The sequence below is a fragment of the Canis lupus genome, chromosome 2, assembly GCF_003254725.2.
Source record: "Canis lupus dingo isolate Sandy chromosome 2, ASM325472v2, whole genome shotgun sequence".
NCBI classification, from domain to species: domain Eukaryota; kingdom Metazoa; phylum Chordata; class Mammalia; order Carnivora; family Canidae; genus Canis; species Canis lupus.
Genome location: NC_064244.1, coordinates 56,871,257 through 56,893,072, shown reverse-complemented (window position 1 = coordinate 56,893,072; position 21,816 = coordinate 56,871,257). Strand labels below are relative to the sequence as shown.

At 43.2% G+C, this 21,816-nt stretch overlaps 2 protein-coding genes across 20 annotated transcripts in view; one reads left to right on the top strand and one right to left on the bottom strand.

Moving 5' to 3' along the window:
- Window positions 1-15,142, bottom strand: part of CSNK2A2 (casein kinase 2 alpha 2) — a 79,528-nt gene extending 64,386 nt beyond the window's left edge. For 4 of the 9 annotated variants that reach the window (XM_049098148.1, XM_025447489.3, XM_049098155.1 and 1 more), the window contains exons 1-2: window positions 14,375-15,115; window positions 10,365-10,505 (exon numbers count right to left, since the gene is read on the bottom strand). In XM_049098148.1, coding sequence (XP_048954105.1) covers window positions 10,365-10,477 — 113 coding nt within the window. In that variant the 5' untranslated portion in view covers window positions 10,478-10,505; window positions 14,375-15,115. Of the gene's footprint in view, window positions 1-10,364; window positions 10,506-14,374 lie in introns of all 9 variants that reach the window. The other 5 variants (XR_003136703.3, XM_025447485.3, XM_025447494.3 and 2 more) reach the window with 4 other exon arrangements.
- A 47-nt stretch (window positions 15,143-15,189) lies between these two features.
- The window catches only part of CCDC113 (coiled-coil domain containing 113), a 40,226-nt gene continuing 33,599 nt past the window's right edge, over window positions 15,190-21,816 (top strand). For 6 of the 11 annotated variants that reach the window (XM_049098117.1, XM_049098138.1, XM_025447483.3 and 3 more), the window contains exons 1-4: window positions 15,190-15,536; window positions 16,523-16,646; window positions 17,616-17,777; window positions 21,341-21,496. In XM_049098117.1, the coding sequence (XP_048954074.1) occupies window positions 15,313-15,536; window positions 16,523-16,646; window positions 17,616-17,777; window positions 21,341-21,496 (666 nt within the window). In that variant the 5' untranslated portion in view covers window positions 15,190-15,312. The remainder of the gene's footprint in view (window positions 15,537-16,522; window positions 16,647-17,615; window positions 17,778-21,340; window positions 21,497-21,816) is intronic. The other 5 variants (XM_025447477.3, XM_025447484.3, XM_025447480.3 and 2 more) reach the window with 3 other exon arrangements.

The window sequence follows — 21,816 nt, the reverse complement described above, 5'->3', positions numbered from 1 at the left end:
TATTTATTTGAGAGAGAGAGGTAGAGGGGGAGAGAGAGAGAGAGAGAGAGGGAGGGAGGGAGAGAGGAGAGAGAGAGACTCTCAAGCGGGCTCCATGTGGGTTGATCCCATGATCCTGAGGCCACAACCTGAGCCAAAAACTGATAGTTCGATGCTCAATTGACTGAGCCACCCAGGTGCCCCTAAAGCCAGAATTTGGAATCAGGTAGTCTGGTTCTTCTTAATCACTTTCCCTACCCTTCTGCCCTAAAACTTCCCTCTATAAAACTGAGTAAAATCCCAATCAATCAATGTATAAAACAAATATTAGCACAGTTGTTCTGCAGGTAAAGGGGTCCAGGTCAAGGTTCGGAGAAGAAAGACCTAAGCTCCCTGAGATTCACCATCTCACTGTGGGCTCCCCCATCCCCAATTAAGCAGTACTGACATAGGGCCATTATGGAGTGTGCTGGGGAGGCAAGGAGGTGATTGGGACCCATATTCAAGAAGAACCTCAAATGCATACTTGGTGTAACTATCTTATGAGAAGCACTGTTATATTTTGCATCATACTTTTTGTTTTAAAACCATTGATTTGTTGGGGCACCTGGGTGGCTCAGTCAGTTGGGCGTCTGACTTGTGATTTCAGCTCAGGTCATAATCTTGGGGTTGGGAGATTGAGCCCTGCGTTAGGATCCCCAATGAACTGTTAGGATCCCCAATGAATGGGGAGTCTGCTTGGGATTCTCTCTCTCCCTCTTCCTCTGCCCCTCCCCCCTGCTCACTCGTGTGCACACACACTTTCTCTCTCTCTCTCAAATAAGTTCAAGTCTCTTTTTTTTAAACCATTGATTTGTTAAAACATATACTATAATCTTTGTAAACCTCCCCACCGCCCTTTTGGGGCCCCCACTTCCTTTCCTTTCTCCTTTTTCTTCTTCTTCTCCTTCGTTGTTTTTGAAAGTTGAGGTATAAATTCTCCACTAAAAGAAATTAGAGCTGTTTGGAGAAATGGCTGATTCCAGATTTGGGTAAGGGCAATATAGGTGAACATCTAGTTTGCCAGAAAGTAAGCAATACACAAAAAATGGTAGCAACATTGCAAAAGGGAAAAGGAACCAACTTTAAGGAGCTCCCATTGGCCAAATTCAGTATAAATCGAACATCAAATTAAATAATGACAATAAGGGATTACAACTCATAGAATAAAATAAAAATCCACGAGTCCATATTGATATAAGTAAATAAAGTAGAATACTAACTTAAGAAACATAAAAGGAATGGTGGAGTTTAAAAATTGCCATTTGCCAGCTGCCATAGTAACAATTTACTCAGCAAGAGTCAACAATGAATACTAAAACTGGTGGGTGAAGGTATGATAGGAAACAGGTTATTTACATAGACTTGTATCTCCCCACAAGATACTTAAAAACAACAAAGAAAAAAATAGTAACTTTACAGCAGAAAAAATCTGGCAGGCACCACCCTAACCAAGTGATCTAAGTTAAAACCACATGATGTCACATGCCTCCCCACACGTTGCCCTGAGAATGACGCATCACTTCTGCGATATTCCTGCCCAAGATTCAGAACTTGCATATAATCACAAGATAACATAGGACAAGTCCAAATGGCGGAGCACTTTTCAAAATAACTGGCCTTTACTCTTCACAAATGTCAAGGTCACAAAAGACAAAGACTAAGAAACTGTTCCAGATCAAAGGAAACAAAACACATGACTTAATGCAATTCTGGACCAGAAAAATTCATGTAGTTATTTTGCTAAAAAGGCAGTAATGAAACAATTGAGAAAATTTAGGTAAGATATCTACATTAGATAACAAAATTAAATCAATGTTTATATATTGATTTTTATAATCTTTTAAGGAAATGTTCTTGCTTTTAGGAAATACAAATACTGAGATATATTTATACAAATAAATACTGAGATATTTAGGGATAAAGGGACTCATCAGATCTGCAACTATTCTCATGTTTCAGGAAAAGGGAAACATTTGGGTAAGGGATATAGATGAACATCTAGTTTGATATAAATGAAAGAAAGAGATATTTAAGAGAGAGGGAATGATAAAGCAAATGTAAGATGTTAATTTATGAGTAATGTGGAAAACCTGTGTAAAGGGTGTATGGCAATTCTTTATTATATTGTGCGACTGAAATTATTTCAATATAAAACATTTAAGATAGCACCATATTAAAAATACACCTCTTGGAGGGATTATTAATGTGGTCCCAAAAGGGATAATTTATGATCTGAGGCTGGTGTTTGGGTAACATAGGCAAGTTCATTATATACATTATTTTATCAGATAAAATACGTTAATTATTGGCTTGTTAAATCTGAAGGTCATAACTTGTTTACAGGCCATTACTAATCATAAATAAGTGTATGATTGCAAATTCTTGAATTGTAACATATACACAGTGTATGTTGTAAAGTGTAAAGTGTAATTTTGCATTATATATCATCACACATAGATATAAACATACATGTTTAAATTCTGCATGCTCTACTACCACTGATGCTCACCCACTGCATAATCTGCTCAGGAATCAGGGAAGGTGGGCATCATTAACCTTATTTAAAAAATTTTTTTAAAAATATTTTATTGATTTATTCATGAGAGACACAGAGAGAGGCAGAGACACAGGCAGAGGGAGAAGCAGGCTCCTTGAGGGTAGCCTGATGTGGGACTCAATCCCAGGACCCTGGGATCACGCCCTGAGCCAAAGGCAGCTGCTCAACCACTGAGCCACCCAGATGCCCCCATTAACTGTAAAAGGAAACTGAGGAAAATCACACACAAGCAAGGGGCAGGATCCAGAATCAAATACCCACCATTTGCTTCGACATGGATGGACCTCGAGGGTATTATGCTGAGTGAAATAAGTTAATCAGAGAAGGACAAACATATGGTCTCACTCATTTGGGGAATATAAATAATAGTGAAAGGGAAGAGGGGAAGGGAGAAGAAATGTGTAGGAAATATCAGAAAGGTAGACAGAACATGGAAGACTCCTAACTCTGGGAAACGAACTAGGGGTGGTGGAAGGAGAGGAGGGCGGGGGGTGGGGGTGAGTGGGTGGCGGGCACTGAGGGGGGCACTTGATGGGATGAGCACTGGGTGTTATTCTGTATGTTGGCAAATTGAACACCAATAAAAAATAAATTTATTATTACAAAAAACACCATCGTCTTTTGAATTTATTTTATCTTATTTTTTATTTTTATTTTTTAAAAAAGATTTTATTTATTCATTCATGCGAGACACATAGAGAGAGGTAGAGACACAGGCAGAGGGAGAAGAAGGCTCCCTGTAGGGAGCCCGATGTGGGACCCAATCCTCATACCAGGATCAGGTCCTGGGGGCGGGGGAGTCAGATGCTCAACCTCTGAGCCATCAAGGTGTCCCCATTTTTTTTTGAAAAAGATTTTATTTATTTGAGACAGAGAGAGAGAGAGAGAGAACATGCAGGAGCGAGGAAAAGGCGGAGAGGGAGAGGGAGAGGCAGAGAATCTCAAGCAGACTCCTGCTGAGCGCAGAGCCTGAGGCAGGGCTTGCTCTCAAGACCCTGAGATCACGACCTGAGTGGAAACCAAGAGTCAGGACACTTAACCGACTAAACTACCCAGGCACCCCAAGCCATCATCTTTTGAATTCCAAAGCCAGCATTTTTAAGCACTCTGCTATATCAGTTAATGATATCATCAACAAACAAATGCCGAGGACCAGCCTGCAGATGTCTGGTCCATAGAACCAGACGAAGGGGATGCCCTGGAAGGAGTAGCCTCAACTAGTAGGACACGGCGGTGGGAATGCCAACATGGCTGGGAGGAGCAACTGCCCCTATCTGATGGAAGTCCTCCTGGTGACTACCCAGGTGACCTAAAGCATGTACAACTGGCCATCCCCCACCTACATGTCTCAGCTGCTCCCATTGGTGCAATGATCTTGGTGAATGAGTCTGGTCCTTTTATCTGAAGATCTCCCTGCTGGCCCTGTAGGTCTCTGCCAGGATCAGTCAGGGTCTAACCTTGAAAAAAGAAATCATTCTTTTTTTTTTTTTTTTAAAGATTTTGTTTATTTATTCATGAGAGACACACAGAGAGAGGCAGACACATAGGCAAAGGGAGAGACAGGCTCCCTGTGGGGAGTCTGATGCAGGACTCAATCTCGGGAATCTGGGATCACGACCTGAGCCAAAGGCAGATGCTCAAACACTGAGCCACCCCGGTGCCCCAAGAGAAATAATCCTAAAGCAACTAAAAAGGGTATGATTACAGGGAAATGATTGGATGCACAGGTGGTGGAAGAGGGGGAAAGCCTAAGAGCCACCAAGTGTAAGAAGCCACTGCTACCCATCAGCTGGAGGGACAAGGGAGCAGGTGATGCTACTGAAGCGAAGGGCCAAGGTCACCTGAGGAAGCTGGAATCATGGAAGATACACAGCCACAACCAGAAACATTGCCCCAGGCAGAGAGAGGGAGGAACCCTCACACCCCTAGATTTTTCCTTTCTCTTGTCCGCTGACTTCCAGCCAGTGCCCACCAGCTGACCTGGAGCCTAGGAAATACAGCTCAGAGGGCTCCCTAGGTTATCCCTGTCCTCCTCCTCACACACACATTCAAGGGGAAGGAGAAAAGAGAAGGGGATGGGGAGGGGATAGATATCAGGGCACACAGAGCCAGGATTAGCCCATGGCACTTCCACTGTGGCCTTCCAATCCCTCATTTAGCGCCTTGCACAGATCCAGGGTTCATAAATGTGTGTGAATAAATGATTGACTGTGGGGAAGGAGGTCACCGTGCCCCATGTCACAGATTGTTTTAAAAAGTGAACTCTGGTAATCTTTGGAAAACTGTTTGGCAGGGTCTACTAAAGTTGAACATACTGTGACCTAGCATTTGCACTTCTAAGTGCATATATAACAGAAATGTGTACGTATGTTCACCAGAAGACATCTACTAGAATGTTCATAGTAACTCTTATTACAACAGCCCCATACTGGAAACTCCCCCAAAAGCTCACCAACAGTACAATGGATAAACACAATGGAATCCTGTACAGCCATGAGAATGGACGATCTATGATCACCCATGTCAATGTAAATGACTCTTGTCAAAATGATGGTGAGTGAAGGAAGCCAGACACAAAAGAGTGTGGGCTGCACCATTCCATTTGTATAAACAGAAAAAAGGGGCAATATTAAGGTCAGCTTTGGAAGTCAGGGTCGTGGTTATCCTAGAAGATGGTGGTGACAGTTAAGAAGTATTTGGAGGGCTTCTGGGATACTAGTATTGCTCTTTTTCTTCAACCATGTGCTGATTACACAAGTGTGTTCAGTTTTTGAAATTTTGTCAAGCTGTGCAGTTTCCTGAACAATATTCTTTTATAAAAAGCTAACTTTAAAAAAGTGATCCAGTGAACAAACACTAATTTGAAAAGATATATGCACCCTGATATTTATTGCAGGATTAGTTATAATAGCCAAACTATAAAAGCAACCTAAGAGTCCATTGATAGATGAATGGATAAAGAAGATGTGATATATCTATATCTGTATTTATCACATGTAAAGAAGATGTGATATATATAATCTGTATATACATTTAAATATATATGTAGTGGAATATTACTCAGCCATAAAAAAGAATGAAATCTTGCCATTTTTAACAACATGGCTGGATCTAGAGGATATAATGCTAAGTGAAGTAACTCAGAGAAAAACAAATACTATAAGATTTCACTCATATATGGAATTTAAGAAATAAATCAAATGAATAAAGAAAACAGACTCAAAAAAATAGACTCAACTATAGAGAACAAACTGATGGTTACCAGAGGGGAGGTAGATAGGGGGATAGAGGAAATAGTTGAAGGGGAATAAGAGTACATTTATCCGATGAGCACTGAGTAATGTATAGAATTGTTGAATCACTATACTGTACACCTGAATTTTTTAGAAGTGAATACCCTAATGGAAGAACTGTTTTGTTTTCCTGCTTCCTCCATCTCAGCCGAGGGAGCTTCCCTGGAAACTGGATAAAGGAGTAGGGTGGGCCTGGGTTCATGGTCAAAGATGAGAAAGAAACAAAGCCAAAGGTCTAGGCATTTTTTGGGTTCCAAGTCCTGTGTAGACCTCTTGAGTGGTTTTTGTGACTCCCTCAACACACACACACACACACACACACACACACACACTCCTCTAGGGGGCATCACTATGGTAATGAGAAATGAGTGACTTGCTTCAAATCACAAAACTAGGAATGGTCTGGGGCTGGATTTGAACTCAGTCGTTGGCTACAGAGCCCAGATTGTTAATATCTTTGCTCCTCCGTGATGCAGAGAGAGCAGGAGACACAGTAATGTTGACTGTGGGTCCTTGTCCTTGGCTACATGCTTCTGATTTTCTGATCTTCAAAGTGGGAGCGACCTTGTAAGTGGACTAGCCCCAGCTCTGATGCTTACCCAGGACTTTCTGCCTCTGTCTCACCTTGGCTGAGACTAAGTGATTTCCATATATTTGATAAGACACCAAAGATATCTGGTTATGCCTGATGTTCCTTCTGCTTCTAGATGAAGTCAAAGGCCTTTGTCCTTACCTGGGGATCAGACCTAGACGAGGGTCTCTGAAACTGAGAAGGGAGTTGAGTTCAACAAGGACAGCAAGAGAAAGCATCCAATAACAGCTCATATTAGAAAGGGAGGTCAAAGGGAGTCCCTGGAGGACAAAGAGGAAAACCAGAAGGTGGATCTTAGCAATGACCTTCTTTGCTTTCTTCTCCTGGGAAGGTAAAGCCTAGACTGACCTTCCTTCAATTTCCCAAAAGTGCTTGCTCTTCCCTCTGGGCCTTTGCATAAACTCTCTCCTCTCTTCCTCTCTCAACCCTACTCTCCCTTTGGTCTTTGCTTGGGGGCTAAAGTTGTGGTTGACTTTGGGCTAATGAGCCTAACCTATCTGTTTGTGAATCTTACTCAGTCTTCAAATCTCAGCTTAGACCTTACCTGCTCCAGAATACCCTTTATAACCCCTTGAAATCTGAGCACTTGTATTTCCTTACAATAGCACTTACCACACTGGATGGCTAGTGTTTATATCACACTGGAAGGTTCATGTGAGCAAGCATACCAGCCTTGCTGCTCACTATTGCATTCCTAGGGCTAAGCTCATAGTAGCTGCTAAACAAATATATGTTGAAAGAATGGAGGAAAGTGCCTGGCAGCCATCAGGTGATTGTCCACCTCGCAGGGCTGGTCCCTCTCCCATAAATTGCAAAGCTTGAGTTTCTTTCTCTGGTTTTTGATCATCTTCCCTCTTGGGAAAGAAGAAGCCAGGCATTTATTTATGATTGAAGCTTGATATTTTGGGTGGATCTGACCATATCATTCTTAAGTCAAAATGCAAAATGCTGTAAAAATGCCAGGCAGGGGGCAGCATCCACATGGAGATACTGGGGGCTATCAGAAGAAGGAGTGGTCCCAGAAAAGTGGAAAGAGAAGGACCTCTGGACGACTTGACGGCACTCTGAGACCCTTTCTGTTTGTAGCTGTGTGGATTAACAGAGACACATACTCCTTGCTTCCCAGAGAAGAAATGCCTCCTTCTAAAGCAAAGTTTCTCAACTTTAATACTCTTGACATTTTGAGCCAGATAATTCTTTGTTTGGGGGTGGGGCTGTCCTGTGCCTTGAAAGGTTAGCAGGTTGAATAGTGTCCCCCCAAATTCATGTCCACATAGAACTTCAGATTGTGACCTTATTTAGAAGTAAGGATCTTTGCAGGTGTAATTAGTTAAGAATGGTGACATGAAATCATCTTGGATTTTGGACTGGCCATGAATCTAATGATCATTGTTATCATAAGAAAAGGAGAGGATACATAAAGACACAAGGAAGAAGGCCGCGTGAAAGTGGAGGCAGAGAGTGGAACGATAGAGCGACAAGCCAAGGAATGCTAAAGATTGCTGGGAGCCACCAGAACCTGGGAAGCATTCTTCCCTAGATCCTTCAGAAAGAGTGTGGCCTTGCTAACACCTTGATTTTGGACTTTAGTCTCCAGAACCATGAGACAATAAATTCTTGTTTTCAGCCACCTGAAATAAATACAAGTACCACCACTGCCTTCTGTCCTCTAGATGCCAATAGCAACCCCCTCAGTTAAAACAAACATAAGCATCTCTAGACATTGCCAAATGTCCCCTGGGGGCACTATTTTGCACCCCACCCCCACCGGAATCACCACTCTATCAGGTGAATACCATGAAAGAACAGAGCAGAGTAGGATGAACCCAGGCTTGAATTTCAGCCCCAAGATAGCTATGTAGTTTGGGCAAAGTTGCTTAGCTTCTCTGAGAATTGGTTTCCTCACTAGTAAAATGGACGTTAAGAAGGTACCTGTATCTCACAGAACCATCAAACTGATGCAATGAGACAATGTGTAGAACGTGCTTAGCATGACGTCTGGCACATAGCTAGCAATCAATAAATAGTAACTGAAACAATATTGTTATAAATGTTTTCATTAAGCAATAATAATCTTACCTAATTGGCCATAAATATATTAAGAAATAATAATGGCAATTGTCATCACTATTATTTGAGGCCTGCAAGCTGAGTCAATTTTTCAGTTAATAATCTACTACAGATAGTTGTCAAACTAGGGTAGTGGCTCCTTCCAGATGGAGGATGTGCGCTGAGTGTCCATCTTAGTGTCATACTTTCCTAACTACTGTTTTTTCTTACTCCATCTCATTTCAGCCTGAAAATAAACATGTAAGATGCATAAGGTAGTCATTTAAAATATGTCATCCCAGAACATGAGAGACTCCTAACTCTGGGAAGTGAACAAGGGGTAGTGGAAAGGGAGGTGGGTGGGGGAATGGGATGACTGGGTGATGGCACTGAGGGGGGCACTTGACTGGGATGAGCACTGGGTGTTATACTATATGTTGGCAAATCGAACTCCAATAAATATAAAATATACAAAAAAATATGTCATCCTCATTTTACAGAGGTGGAAATTGAGGGACAAAACACTGAGAGACTTGAGTCAGGTGGCCAGTAGCCAAGCAGCCTCAAACCGCACACCATGAAAACACTCTGCTCCTGACTCCCTCCACCTCTAGGTTACTTCCTTTACCACATCTTTTAGATATCTGATACTACCTCCCTAACAAAGCTTGACTCTTAGAAATTCCACTCAGTTCAACTGAATAGACCTTAGTGAAAGGACTATCTACACTCACATGGACGGAGCTAAGGAACCAGGCAGGAGGGTGAGCTATCCATGGACTAGAAGCATTCTAGGTGTGAAGGGAAGGGGAGGGATGGTGAAGCTAGTGTTTATCCATGGCTGATACTGAGTGAGGGGACGCTACACAAGAGGTGTGGTCATGGAGGGCTTATGCCCTACCACGACTGTGATGCCCAAGCAGGGAAGCAGTAGGAAAGAAATCCCCCACTACCCTCCCCCTGCCCCCGCAATCTCTCTTCCCGCCCTCATTGGATGAAGCTGCCGGAAGTCAGCCAGCAAGGGAGCCTGGGAAATGGAGTCCACAAGAACTAGTGTCCCAGGGTGTAGAGGGTGGAGGGACAGGGATAGGGATGGGAGACACATCAGTGCAAAAATGAAGAAGGTGGTGGTGTGAAGGGGGCAGAGGTAGAATCAGCAAGCAGCACAGATGAGGAGTTGATGTGATGATGGGCTATGTTTGTGTGACTCTTCCGCCACGAGCAGGAAACCTGAACCTTTTGTATCTTAAGGGCTTATTTCAAAAACTGACCAATTTTGCTTGCTAAGTTGCCAGGACTCAATAGGGGGCAAGGAGAAGAAGGAGATATCCTTGAAAGATAATTGAATCTACTAGTTTATATCCTCTGCAAACAAGTTGTCCAGATAACTGGTGCTCACAAGGGGTGTGATGAAAGCAGAGATTATGTTTTTAATTGGCTTTTTGAAGAGCATAGATGGTAGGGGTGGGGATGTGGCTGTGCAGGGAGAGCCAGTGAAGCTGGCAGTCAGATGGCCAAGGCTGGCTGTGCTCTTGTGAAGAAACAAATGCTTTCTGATACCCACTACACCCATCATCTTGGGGAGAGGAACCTACTGTCAACGACCAGGCAGGGATGGATTCTGGATTACTAAAGGAAGGAGGTAAAAGGGGCAGTGCCTGGAAGGTTGTCTTTGGGAATGGTCTCCACCTTTCCTTCCTCACCAGCCCACCTCAGGGGAGGATTCAATGTCTGATTTAAGCCCAGAAGAGGGAGGTATGCCCAGTGGACTTAGCTTTTCTCCCTAGTGTCTGGAAATTCTTTGCTTGGAGCATCTCAATGGCCTCCCTGCTGGTCACCAAGGTTTACTTACCCTCCCAGGTGGGAGTGAAGACAATGCAGTGTCAGAACTAGACGAAGAATGACATCTCCTGACCTCTCTTCTATACCTTCCCTCTGCTTTCGTGAATCTCTCTGGCTGCCCATAAGGTAGGTATTTATCCCATTTATTCATCTTTAGAAAAAAAGAAGGAAGAGATTTTGGGACAGAGGCGATCAGGGACTTGTCCAGAGTCATTCATACAACAAAAGAATGACTGTGCCCAGATTCCAACCTGAGTCTGTTTGATCCCAGAACCTGAGCTCTTAAACTCCTCATAGTCCTGCCTTCACATTCTTGCATTTATTGAATAAATATCTCTGGGGCATCTACCATATGCCAGATGCTGTTTTAGGTACTAGGGATAAAGGCACATACAAAACAAACAAAATTATTTGCCCTCATGAAGCTTATATTTTAGTTGCTAGGGGTAGGGTGGAACTGGGGACACAGACAGATAAACAAATAAATAAGTGGGTTGCCTCAGTTGGTTAAGCATCTGACTCTTGGTTTTGGCTCAGGTCTTGATTTCAGGTCGTGAGATGGAGTCTACATTGGACTCTGCACTCACTATGGAGTCTGCTTGGGATTCTTTCCCTCCTCCACTCCCTCCCCCCTGCTCATTTTCACTCTCTCTCTCTTTCAAACAAACAAACAAAAACAAACAACAAACAAACAAACAAACAAAATCCTTAAAAAAATTAATAGGTAAGGGGTATCTGGGTGGGTCAGTCACTTAAGCATCGACTCTTGATTTTGGCCCATGCCATAATCTCAGGGTTGTGGGATTGAACCTCAAGTTAGGCTCCATGCTCAATGGGGAGTCTGCTCAAGATTCTCTCTCTCTGCTCCCCCCTCCACCACTTACACTTGTGTGCGTTCTCACTCTCAAAGTAAATAAAATCTTTTAATAAATGAATAAGTAAAATGCACAGTAATTTATTTATAAGTGTCATGGGAAGAATAAAGGATAGAGAATACCAAGGGCGGGGTGGAGAGGGAGGTAGGGAGGGAACCTAATTTTACCTAGGGTGATGAAGAAAGGCTTATTGCAAAGATATTAATTTAAGCAAAGACCTAAAGGAGGTAAAGTATAAAAGGAGTGAAAATTTGGTAAATAGGCAGTGTTTTCTTCTCCCCACCCTAGGTTTTTCTGGGGGCATATAACTGACATGTAACAAATTGCACAGTGAGGGGTCAACTATGATAATTCAGGCAAAAGATGATGGTAGCTTGAACTAGGGTGGTCATAATAATGAGAAGAGTTCTAGGTTCATTCTGAATGCACAGCCAATGGGCTCTGCTCACAGATCCAATGTAGGGCCAAGAAAAAGAGGGGAGTCAAGAGTTAGCCAGTGATTACTCCCAGTTTTCTGGCCTGCGTCCCTAAGAGGATGGAGTTGCCAGTTACTGAGATGGAGAAGAATGGGTGAAAAGCAGATTTGGAGGGAGGAGTTTGACATGCTCACTCCACACTTGTGTGCAGCTACTAAGTAGGTACTTTGATGTATAAGGCTGTAGAGAAGAGACTGTGTTTGTTTGCTTGCTTGTTTTACAGCTTTACTAAGGTATAATTGACGTACAATACACTGCACATATTTAAATATTGAACAACATACAACTTAATAAGTTTTGAAATTTTTATTTGTGTTTAAATTTTAAAGCACTGTTGTTTTTATTTGTGTTTAAATTTTAAAGCAACCCAAGTCTCCATCGACAGATGAATGGAGAAGCAAAATGTGTTATGTATGTACAATAGAATATTTTTCAGCCTTCAATACGAAGGAAACTCTGACACGTGCTACCTGGGAATGAACCTTGAGAACATGCTAAAGTGAAAAAGCCTGTCACAAAAAACAAATACTTTCTGATTGAGTTTATTATTTTTTAAGATTTTATTTATTTGAGAGAGAGAGCAAGTGAGAGAGAGAGAGAGCGAGCAAGAGCATACACACACACACAGAGAAGGAGAGAGAGAGAGATCAACAGAGAGAGGGAGAGGGATAAGGAGAAGCAAATTCCCTGCTGAGCAGGGAGCCCAATGCAGAGCTCCATCTCACTACTCCGGGATCATGACCTGAGCCAAAGGCAGTCACTTAACCAACTGAGCCATCCAGGGGCCCCTCTGATTGAGTTATTTGAGGAATTGAAAGCAGTCACAAAGTGCTTGGAGACAGAAAGTAGAATGGTGGTTGGCAGAGGCTGGGGGCGGGTAGGAAGGGAGGGTTATTGTTTGATGGGCACAGAATTTCAGTTTTGCAATGTAAAAAAGCTCTGGAGGTTGGTTGTCCAACAACGTGACTATACTAAACGCTACTGGACTATACACTTAGAAATGGCTAAGATGTTAAATTTTATGTTGTGTTTTTTACCACAATTTAAAAAATGTAATGCAGCAAAACAGAGTGTGAACAGCAAGGTATTTTTGTTTGGCAAATGCAGATTTTAGTTCATACACAGGCTATATTACTATATTTTAATATCTTTAGGATTGAAATTTATTATTTGTGTCAGTTCAGGTCCTCTAAGCCAAGGTGGAATTAGACTTGTGAAATTTATTTAATGGAGGAAATGCCTGTGGTGGACAAGGAAGATGAAACTGGAGTAGATAGGGAGAGTGTTCAGGCCACAGTACAGGTCTCATACTTGGGAAAGAAAAGAGGGAGGATTGGAGAGGAAATTTCTCAGATGATAGCATCTAACAGCATTTCAGCCAGGCTGATGGGGAGTCCCTAAGCCAAAGTTCCCCCTTAGATGAGTCCCTGTAACCACTTCTCACCTGAGGTCACTTCTCCTTCCATACAAAATAGATGACCAGGTGCCACTCACAGCTCTGCCCTGTGAAAAGATTTTCCTCCTCTACTGTCTTTCAGAGCCTTCATGAATGTGGTTGTGATGCAGCCACCCTCCTTGTTGGGCTTGTACTCACATTCCAAACCAGCCCACCTCTAAACCAAGTTCAGGCTTTTTCCTCCTTTTTAGCTGGTTGTGATCCTGTCCCCTCTCTTAATATGGTCATGAGTGTAAATGGGTGTGAGTGTGGTGGATGACAAGTAGGTCTGGACTTCCTGCTCATGCAGCTTACTCATGCTCCCTGGTCCTTCTGGGACTCGATCCTGGACAGAACATTTCCATTTTGCAATGGACTGAAGCTGGGCCTGTCCAACTTTATACCTCGGTGGGTCCAACAGGACTCACATCACGATGAGCAGGGCTGGATGCATGCTTTTTATAAAAAAATTATTTATTTATTCATGAGAGACATAGAGAGAGAGAGAGAGGCAGAGAGAGAGAGAAGCAGGCTCCATGCAGGGAGCCTGATGTGGGACTTCATCCTGGGACTCCAGGACCATGCCCTGGGCCAAAGGCTGGTGCTAAACTGCTGAGCCACCCGGGGATCCCCTGGATGCATGCTTGAGCGTTCTGTCCCTATGAGGGTCTAAAACCAGGCCAGGAGCTGGTTTTCAAACGGTGTGAAATATCCTCCTGTGGACTGCATGGTGTTTTTGCAAAATCCCGTGTCCTCAATTGTGGTCCCTCAACTAGATCTTACTTTAAGCTTCACACTGCATCTTTCCCTACCATCAATACTTCTAACCTTATGGAACTTGTGTGGACCTGCCGCACAGAGTCCTTTCTGGCCCTCTTGGGGCGGGCCTCTATTTGTATCACCTGGTATATGAACATCTTCAGTATCTCTAAACGTGGTCTGCATTGCTCCTAGAGAGGCCTACCAGAGAGAAGAAGGTGATGGCAGGGCTCAGCCTCTCTGCCATCATCTCCAGTATTCCACTCTGGCCCCAAATCTGCACCCTATGCAAAATAAAAACCAAAATCCAAACCCCCCAAAACAAAAAATCTTTCTTTGGAGTTTAGTAACTGTATGTTGATGCTAAGGTGCGTCCCTTATGGGAGGAGGTGGCTGACCTCCACTCTAAGCAGTTTATTATAGCTTGCCTTCTAACCACATCCAGCGCGCACCTGACCGGGAGAAGGCTGCTCACCTTGGCCTTCTTCCATCCCAGGGCGGGCAGACAGAACGCCAGGCTGCCGCCCTGCGGGTCCTTGCGGGGCACACATCAGTGTAGAACCTGACTGTAGGAGCTTCGGGTTCGGCCAGACCTTGATTCCATTCCTGTGTGACCACGACCAACTCCGCCAAGCTACTGCTCAGTTCCTGATCCGTGAAATGAAGACAGTAATACTAATTTCATAAGACTGTTTTGAGGATTAAATGAAATGATGGCTGTGAAAAACTGTGAGGCACCACATTGTTGCTCTCGTCACTCCACTTGCAACAGTGGGTTTAGGGGCTCTTTCCCTCACTTAATCTGAAGCGAGAGCTGGATTCAGGATTGTCTGTTCCTTACGTTCCCCCAGCACATAATGGCTGTTTCGGTGCCTATTTAGGGTTGTCTCTTGAATTTATACCATTTAATAATCGGTCAGCTTTTCCCTTCTAGGAATGCAGGATATCGGTGTCTGAGAGAAACTGCAGTTAGTGCGGGTGAAGCACCAGGGGGTGAGCAGACATAGCGGCCTCACAGCGAGGCGGGGGAAGGAAGACACTCCGACAAGTCAAATGAACTTTCCGGGTCTGTTTCCTCTACTTGGAGAATAAGCAGAATAAGAGAGAATGTTACGAGAGCGTTGCAAGGACTTGCCTCAACCGTGCTTGGCACAGCGCCAACGGCGGAGGAAGCGCGGCGCAAGCAGCAGCGGCAGGTAGCGGCGTGGTGACGACGGCTGCTGAAGGAGGGTGGGAGGCCGCTCGCTCGGCGCCGCGCGGAGCCGGCGGAGGCCCCGCCCCTCACGCACGCGTCCGGTCGCTCCGGCAACGCGCCGCGAGGTGGCCGCCGGCCGCGTGACGCTCGGCCGCTGGCGCTCGGCGCCCTCGGTCTCTCGCGGCATTGGCGAGGCTGCTGGGGCGCAGAGATGACTGATGAGGAGGACTCCGAGACCGCCGTCGTCGAGTTGCAGGGCGGGGAGGAGAACGAGCTGCCGACTATCCAGCTGTGTGAGCTGGTGGAAGAGCTCAGGTAGGCCGGCGGCCCCGGAGGTTCAGAGGTCAACTGTACAACTTCCCGGTCTCCCAGAGTATCCGGTTGTAGCAGCGGAGCGGCTGTTACTTCACTATGTCCGTGAACAGTTGAGGTCAGAACTGAGGTAATCTTATTAATAGCTACAGTTTTTGGAATGCGGCATGACGTGCTGGGGGGAAAAAGGTGTTTTGATTCCTCCGGCTTTCCATTGAGCATTTTCCACTAATCTTAAATTTTAGCCCACAGGAATTCCCTCAGTATTATCCAATATGCATATATTCATATATATCGTACACACATAACTTGTGTGTTTTAAATATGTAAAAGTTAAAAAGGTCAAAATCTTCGCATATTACAGGATAAACTAGGTTTGTCATCCCCAGTTTATTCCGAGCCTTTCCACCATTTACAATACGCTGCTTGTGGATACTTCATCTCTCTGGTGCTGGAAGGAACAGCTGAGAAACATAAACCAAAGCAAACATCCGAAGATTGTGGATATGTAGTAACTTCAAGCATGTAGTAATTCAGAAGGAATTTCATGAATGGGTTCGAAGATACTGGAAAGTGGAATTTGTAGCTTCATCTCAGCTACGATTTTCAACATAATGCCAGTTTTTTCAGTTTTGTGGCTTATTAGACATTTGAAAAAAATCAGATATTTATTTTTTTAATTATTTATTTATTCATGAGAGACACACACACACACACACACACACACACACACAGAGGCAGAGACACAGGCAGAGGGAGAAGCGGGCTTCATGCAGGGAGCCCAATGTGGGACTCAATCCCGGATCCCGGGACCACCACCAGAGCCGAAGGCAGCCGCCCAACCACTGAGCCACCCAGGCTCTGAGCCGTCCCAAAATCAGATATTTAAATAGAACTTACTATGTGCAAGGCACTGTTCTAAAGGCTTTGCCTTTCTTATTGCAACTCTTCATAATAGGCACTGTTACTATTCTCATTTTACAGATGAGGAATTTGAGGTACCAAGCAGTTGAGTGTTTTGCAGAAGGTAAAGGTAGCTGCTAAGTATTAAATACTAGTTATTTGGGGTTTGAACTCTTATAAGTAGAACTTACTCAGGTACCCTCTGTCTTGCAGCTATGGAAACTCTGCTCTCAAAACTGAGACAGAGATGTTTGAGAAATATTATAATAAACTGGAGCCCAGGGATCAGCGACATCCACGATTATCAGAAATTATATCAGGAGCCGAATTTGCACAGGTATACTGTGGAGATCTAATAATTCTTTTATTCTCTTTGTCCCTTTAGATACAAGTAGTATTTGTGTATCTGCCTCTGGTATGTCCTCTTTGGCATATAATTCTCTCCCTATTCTACTTTTGATTCTTCCTTCCCTCCCAAGGTTTTTCTTTCAAGTGAGTGTGAAGGGAATCAGGTTCAATTAATAGTGGATTGACTCTCCCAGAATATCTTAGTTTGTTTGAAATAATTCCTTTAAATTGGGGGACTCGAATGTTTACAGGGCCCAGCTAGCCACCTATAATAGGAGTGAAGTGAACCTGCTGTGGGCATGGAAGCTTTCCTCCCTCATCTAAAAGCCAAACCAGGTGGCCTGGTATTGCCAGAGCTGATTTTACAAGAGAAGCTGAAAATATAGATTATTGTGGTGGAATGTCCCAATTTTCAAATGTGGGTAATTAATTTTTGAAAATATACACCTGGATGTAGATCCATCTTTTGAGAGCCAAACAGTCTCATCTCCAGGCCCACACATTCCCTGGGCCATCTGCTGGTGACCTTTGGCTTAAATGTGTAGGGAATCAAAATATTTTTGTCTGTTTGGTTTTTTTTGCTGAACACTGTGCCCCCAGATGCAATTTCTCTTCTGTGTTCAGTTTAAGAAGCATTGAGCTCTGGGCTTCCCCTGACACTGACTTGAATGCTGGTCTATAGTAGGTTCACAGTCCTTCCACAGCCTCAAGACACTTTCCTTTATTTATTTTAAGGTCATTATCAAGAACAGGCCTTTGAATTCTTAAGCACAGGGCCTTAGGCTGACTTCTGAAATAAACATCACCTCATACCTAATATCCCACATCCTTTCACGTTGCATTTGTTCTCCCTGGCTGTCACTCAGAGTAATTTCTAGCAGGTCTGAGTGGTCACTTTGATACCCAATTTGAGCATAAATTCCTACTTGACAGTGGCTTGGTTTTGCTTTTATTACAGTTCCGAGGCAAGCATAGATCCAAATCCCGTATAGGTATGGACCATGTGATAGGCCTCAGTTGTGACCAAAAATGCGAGCTTGTACAAAAGGAGCTGGAAGACATGAAGGACGAGATCAGGCACATGAGAGCAAATGCCGAACGAGACCTGCAGCATCATGAGGTATACCATTTTCTCTATGGCTGGTCCTTCCTGGGCTCCCCACTTCCACCTCATCGAGAAGGACCGAGAATATGATCATATAATTGTTATTTTGAAAGAAGCATCAGTAGGAGAAGACAAATTAAACCCGACTTTTGAGAACCCTGGGTGGCGCAGTGGTTTGGCGCCTGCCTTTGTCCCAGGGCGCGATTCTGGAGACTTGGGATCGAATCCCATGTCGGGCTCCCGGTGCATGGAGCCTGCTTTGCTTATGTCTCTGCCTCTCTCTCTCTCTCTCTCTCTCTCTGTGACTATCATAAATTAAAAAAAAAAAAAAAAAAAAACCCGACTTTTAAGGAACTTCCCAGATGCTGGAAGAGACAACAAATTATAAACCGTTTTTCTTTTTTAGATGTATTTATTTTGGAGACAGGGAGAGTGAGCATGAACAGGAGGGGCAGAGGGAGAGGGAGAGAGAATCTCAAGCAGACTCTGACATGGGCTCCAACCTTGAGGTCATGACCTGACCAAGGGTTGGATGCTTAACTGATTGTGCCACCCAGGTGCCCTTTAACTTTTTTAAATGGAAAATTTCAAAAATACACACATGTAGAGAGGCTAGCACAATGGACCCCTATGCACGCAACAGCCATGTGCAACAGTGATCAACATATGGCCACCCTTATTTCTTCTGTATCCCTACCAAATTCTCCCTCATGATGGGGCCACTGGGCTATTAGGAAGTGATACCTCAACATATCATTTATACATATTTCCATATATGTCTCTAAGATATGAATTCTTCAAAAAAATAACCATAATAAACAGAAATGCCCTTAAAAATGTATAGTAATTCCTTAATCACATAAGTAATTTAGGATTTAAGTCAATGGGTTAGATGAAAAATCCTTTAAATCATTTTCTGTGTTGGTTATGCATGACCATGGTCCAGGTCTTGTTGGAGACCAACATGGTCAGTTTTCCTCCAGAGAGCAAATATCACTGTTAGTTCAGTTGCCCATGGGATATAGTTGTTGGCTTGCATTAGAGAGCAATATTGAATGAAAAACAGGTATTTCTGTTCTATTTATAAATTTTTCTATTTCTAAACGTGGGCACAGTGACTCACACTCATTGCAGTAGATTCATGTCTTTATTGATGGAATCATCTGTACCACATAAACCTAACCTCCCTCCATTTCTTCCTTGACTCATGCCCCCCCCTTTCTTTTTTTTTTTGTTTGATAAATCCTTTTTAAATTTTTATTTATTTTTATTTTTTTATTGGAGTTCAATTTGCCAACAGATAGCATAACACCCAGTGCTCATCCCATCAAGTGCCCCCCTCAGGTGCCCATCACCCAGTCACCCCTCCCCCCACCCACCTCCCTTTCCACCATCCCTTGTTCATTTCCCAGAGTTAGGAGTCTCTCATGTTCTGTCTCCCTCTCTGATATTTCCCACTCATTTTCTCTCCTTTCCCCTTTATTCCCTTTCACTATTTTTTATATTCCCCAAATGAATGAGACCATATAATGTTTGTCCTTCTCTGATTGACTTATTTCACTCAGCATGATACCCTCCAGTTCCATCCATGTCGAAGCAAATGGTGGGTATTTGTCATTTCTAATGGCTGAGTAATATTCCATTGTATACATAAACCACATCTTCTTTATCCATTCATCTTTCGATGGACACCAAGGCTCCTTCCACAGTTTGGCTATTGTGGACATTGCTGCTATAAACATTGGGGTGCAGGTGTCCTGGCGTTTCACTGCATCTGTATCTTTGGCCCCCCCTCTTTCCCAACATACATTGTTGAATTACAACATGTTAACGTGAGCTAGAGTGGCCAAAGAAGACTTTTTGAGGAGGTGGGTTATAGCATGGTATAGGGTTTTGCATGGTCTTGAAGAAGATGAGGAATAAAGCAAAGTACCAGAAAAGAAAGGGACCCCAGATAAGGTGAATGACATGAGCAAGGAAGTAGAGGTGGGAATGAACGTGGTAAGTCTTGAGACGTTGAAGGGGCTGGTGTGTTTGGGGGGCTTTTTGAGGAAATAGGGCCAAGGAGGGCTGTGAGACCTTTAGAGCCAGGCAAGGGAGTTTATCTTTGATGCCTTAGGACGTAGAACTTCAATGAAGATGGCTGAGCAGGAGAGTGAGTGTTGAAAGTGGCATTTGGGGGGTTGAGGTTCTGGCACGTGAAGACAGTGGGGAGAGCAGGGCTCCTTCCAGTGAAGGAAGATGCTTTTGTTTCTTGATGCCCAGGGACAAAGCTGGAACTAAGATGATTTGCTCTACAGCTATGGATACCTTTTCTTTCTTTCTTTCTTTCTCTTTGGACCTCTAATATAATTTTTTTTTAATATTTCACTTATAAGTGATCCCTGGGTGGTGCAGCGGTTTGGCGCCTGCCTTTGGCCCAGGGTGTGATCCCGGAGACCCAGGATCGAATCCCACGTCGGGCTCCCGGTGCATGGAGCCTGCTTCTCCCTCTGCCTATGTCTCTGCCTCTCTCTCTCTCTCTCTCTCTCTGTGTGACTATCATAAAAAATAAAAAAAAAAAAAATAAATAAACAGTCCAAATTGGCTTTAAAAAAAAATATTTCACTTATAAGTTCATCACCCTCCATGTTACGGATACCTTTTCATTTTATTCTTTCAAATAATGTGTATGCATGTGTTTGCGTTTTCTTATTTAAAGACAGTCTCTATGTTGTACCAAATTCAAATGTACAGGTAAGCTAAAGGAGCATTTATATACATCCACAATCTACCTAGAGGTAATTAATGTTGACTTTTGTGTTTATCTCCTAGAGTTTAGATTATTTTTTCGGCATATATGAATGTCTTTATAAAAAGTATTACATTATTTTGTAAATTGTATTTTGCATTTACAGTCTTTCCGTGTGAATATGTATATATTCATTTATAGCATCTTTTTTCAAATTACTGTAATATATGTTAAGTGTTGGTCTCCCTAGTGATCCGCCTCTCTAGATGTGACTGTGGCTAATGTTTTGGTGTATACCTTTCCAGATATTTTTTATATCCTATCCTATCCTATCCTATCCTATCCTATCACATTACATTAATGATATAATTTTTAGTGGATAAATAATATTTCAGGCATGGAAATAGATCTGTACAGAGATACTTTAGGCCCTGATTTTGTTCACCTCCTTTTTGTGGATATCCCCCTTTTTTTGAGGCCTGCTTTTGAAAAATCTATTTATTTGAGAGGGAGAGAACGCACAAGAGGTGTGGAGAGTCAGAGGGAGAGGGAGAAGCAGACTTCCCACTGAGCAGGGAGCCCCACACGGACTCAATCCCAGGACCCTGAGGTCATGACCTGAGCCGAAGGTAGATGTTCTACTGACTGAGCCACCCAGGCACCTGAGACCTGCTTTTTAATAATAACATTCATGTAGTCAAATTTGTATCTTATGGATACATTTCTAAGGCCAAGAAGAAACATTTTGTATTAGGGCACAAAGAGGCCTGAGAACTTAGGTTTCCTTAGAGGGAGATATCCTTGAAGATTTTTGGAAACTGTACTTTCTTTGTGCTTACTCCTTCAGGCTATCATTGAGGAAGCTGAAATCCGATGGACTGAAGTTCAGAGAGCAGTGCATGAGTTTAAAAAAGATATTCTCAAAACCATATCCAAGAAGAAAGGGAGTATTTTGGCCACTCAGAAAGTGATGAAGTACATTGAGGACATGAACCGCCGGAGGGTGAGTTGGCAGGAGGCTGGAGCTTAGATGGGAGAATAGATTCACAGAATGAAGACATAAAAATGACCCATGTGCAGTAGTCACCCTCCATTTGGTCCACCAAAAATGTCCACATGTGCAGATTTATTGCATCCCCCAAATTGTATGTCTTAAAAAAGTGCAAGCTTATCAAGGCTAAAATCAATCAGGCTGGATGAATATTAGTAGTATCTCAGACCGATTTTTAAAATTTATTTATTTATTTATTTGAGGGAGAGCATGAGCAGGGAGAGGGACATAGGGAGAAGCAGACTCCCGCTGAGTGGGGAGCCCTATGCGAT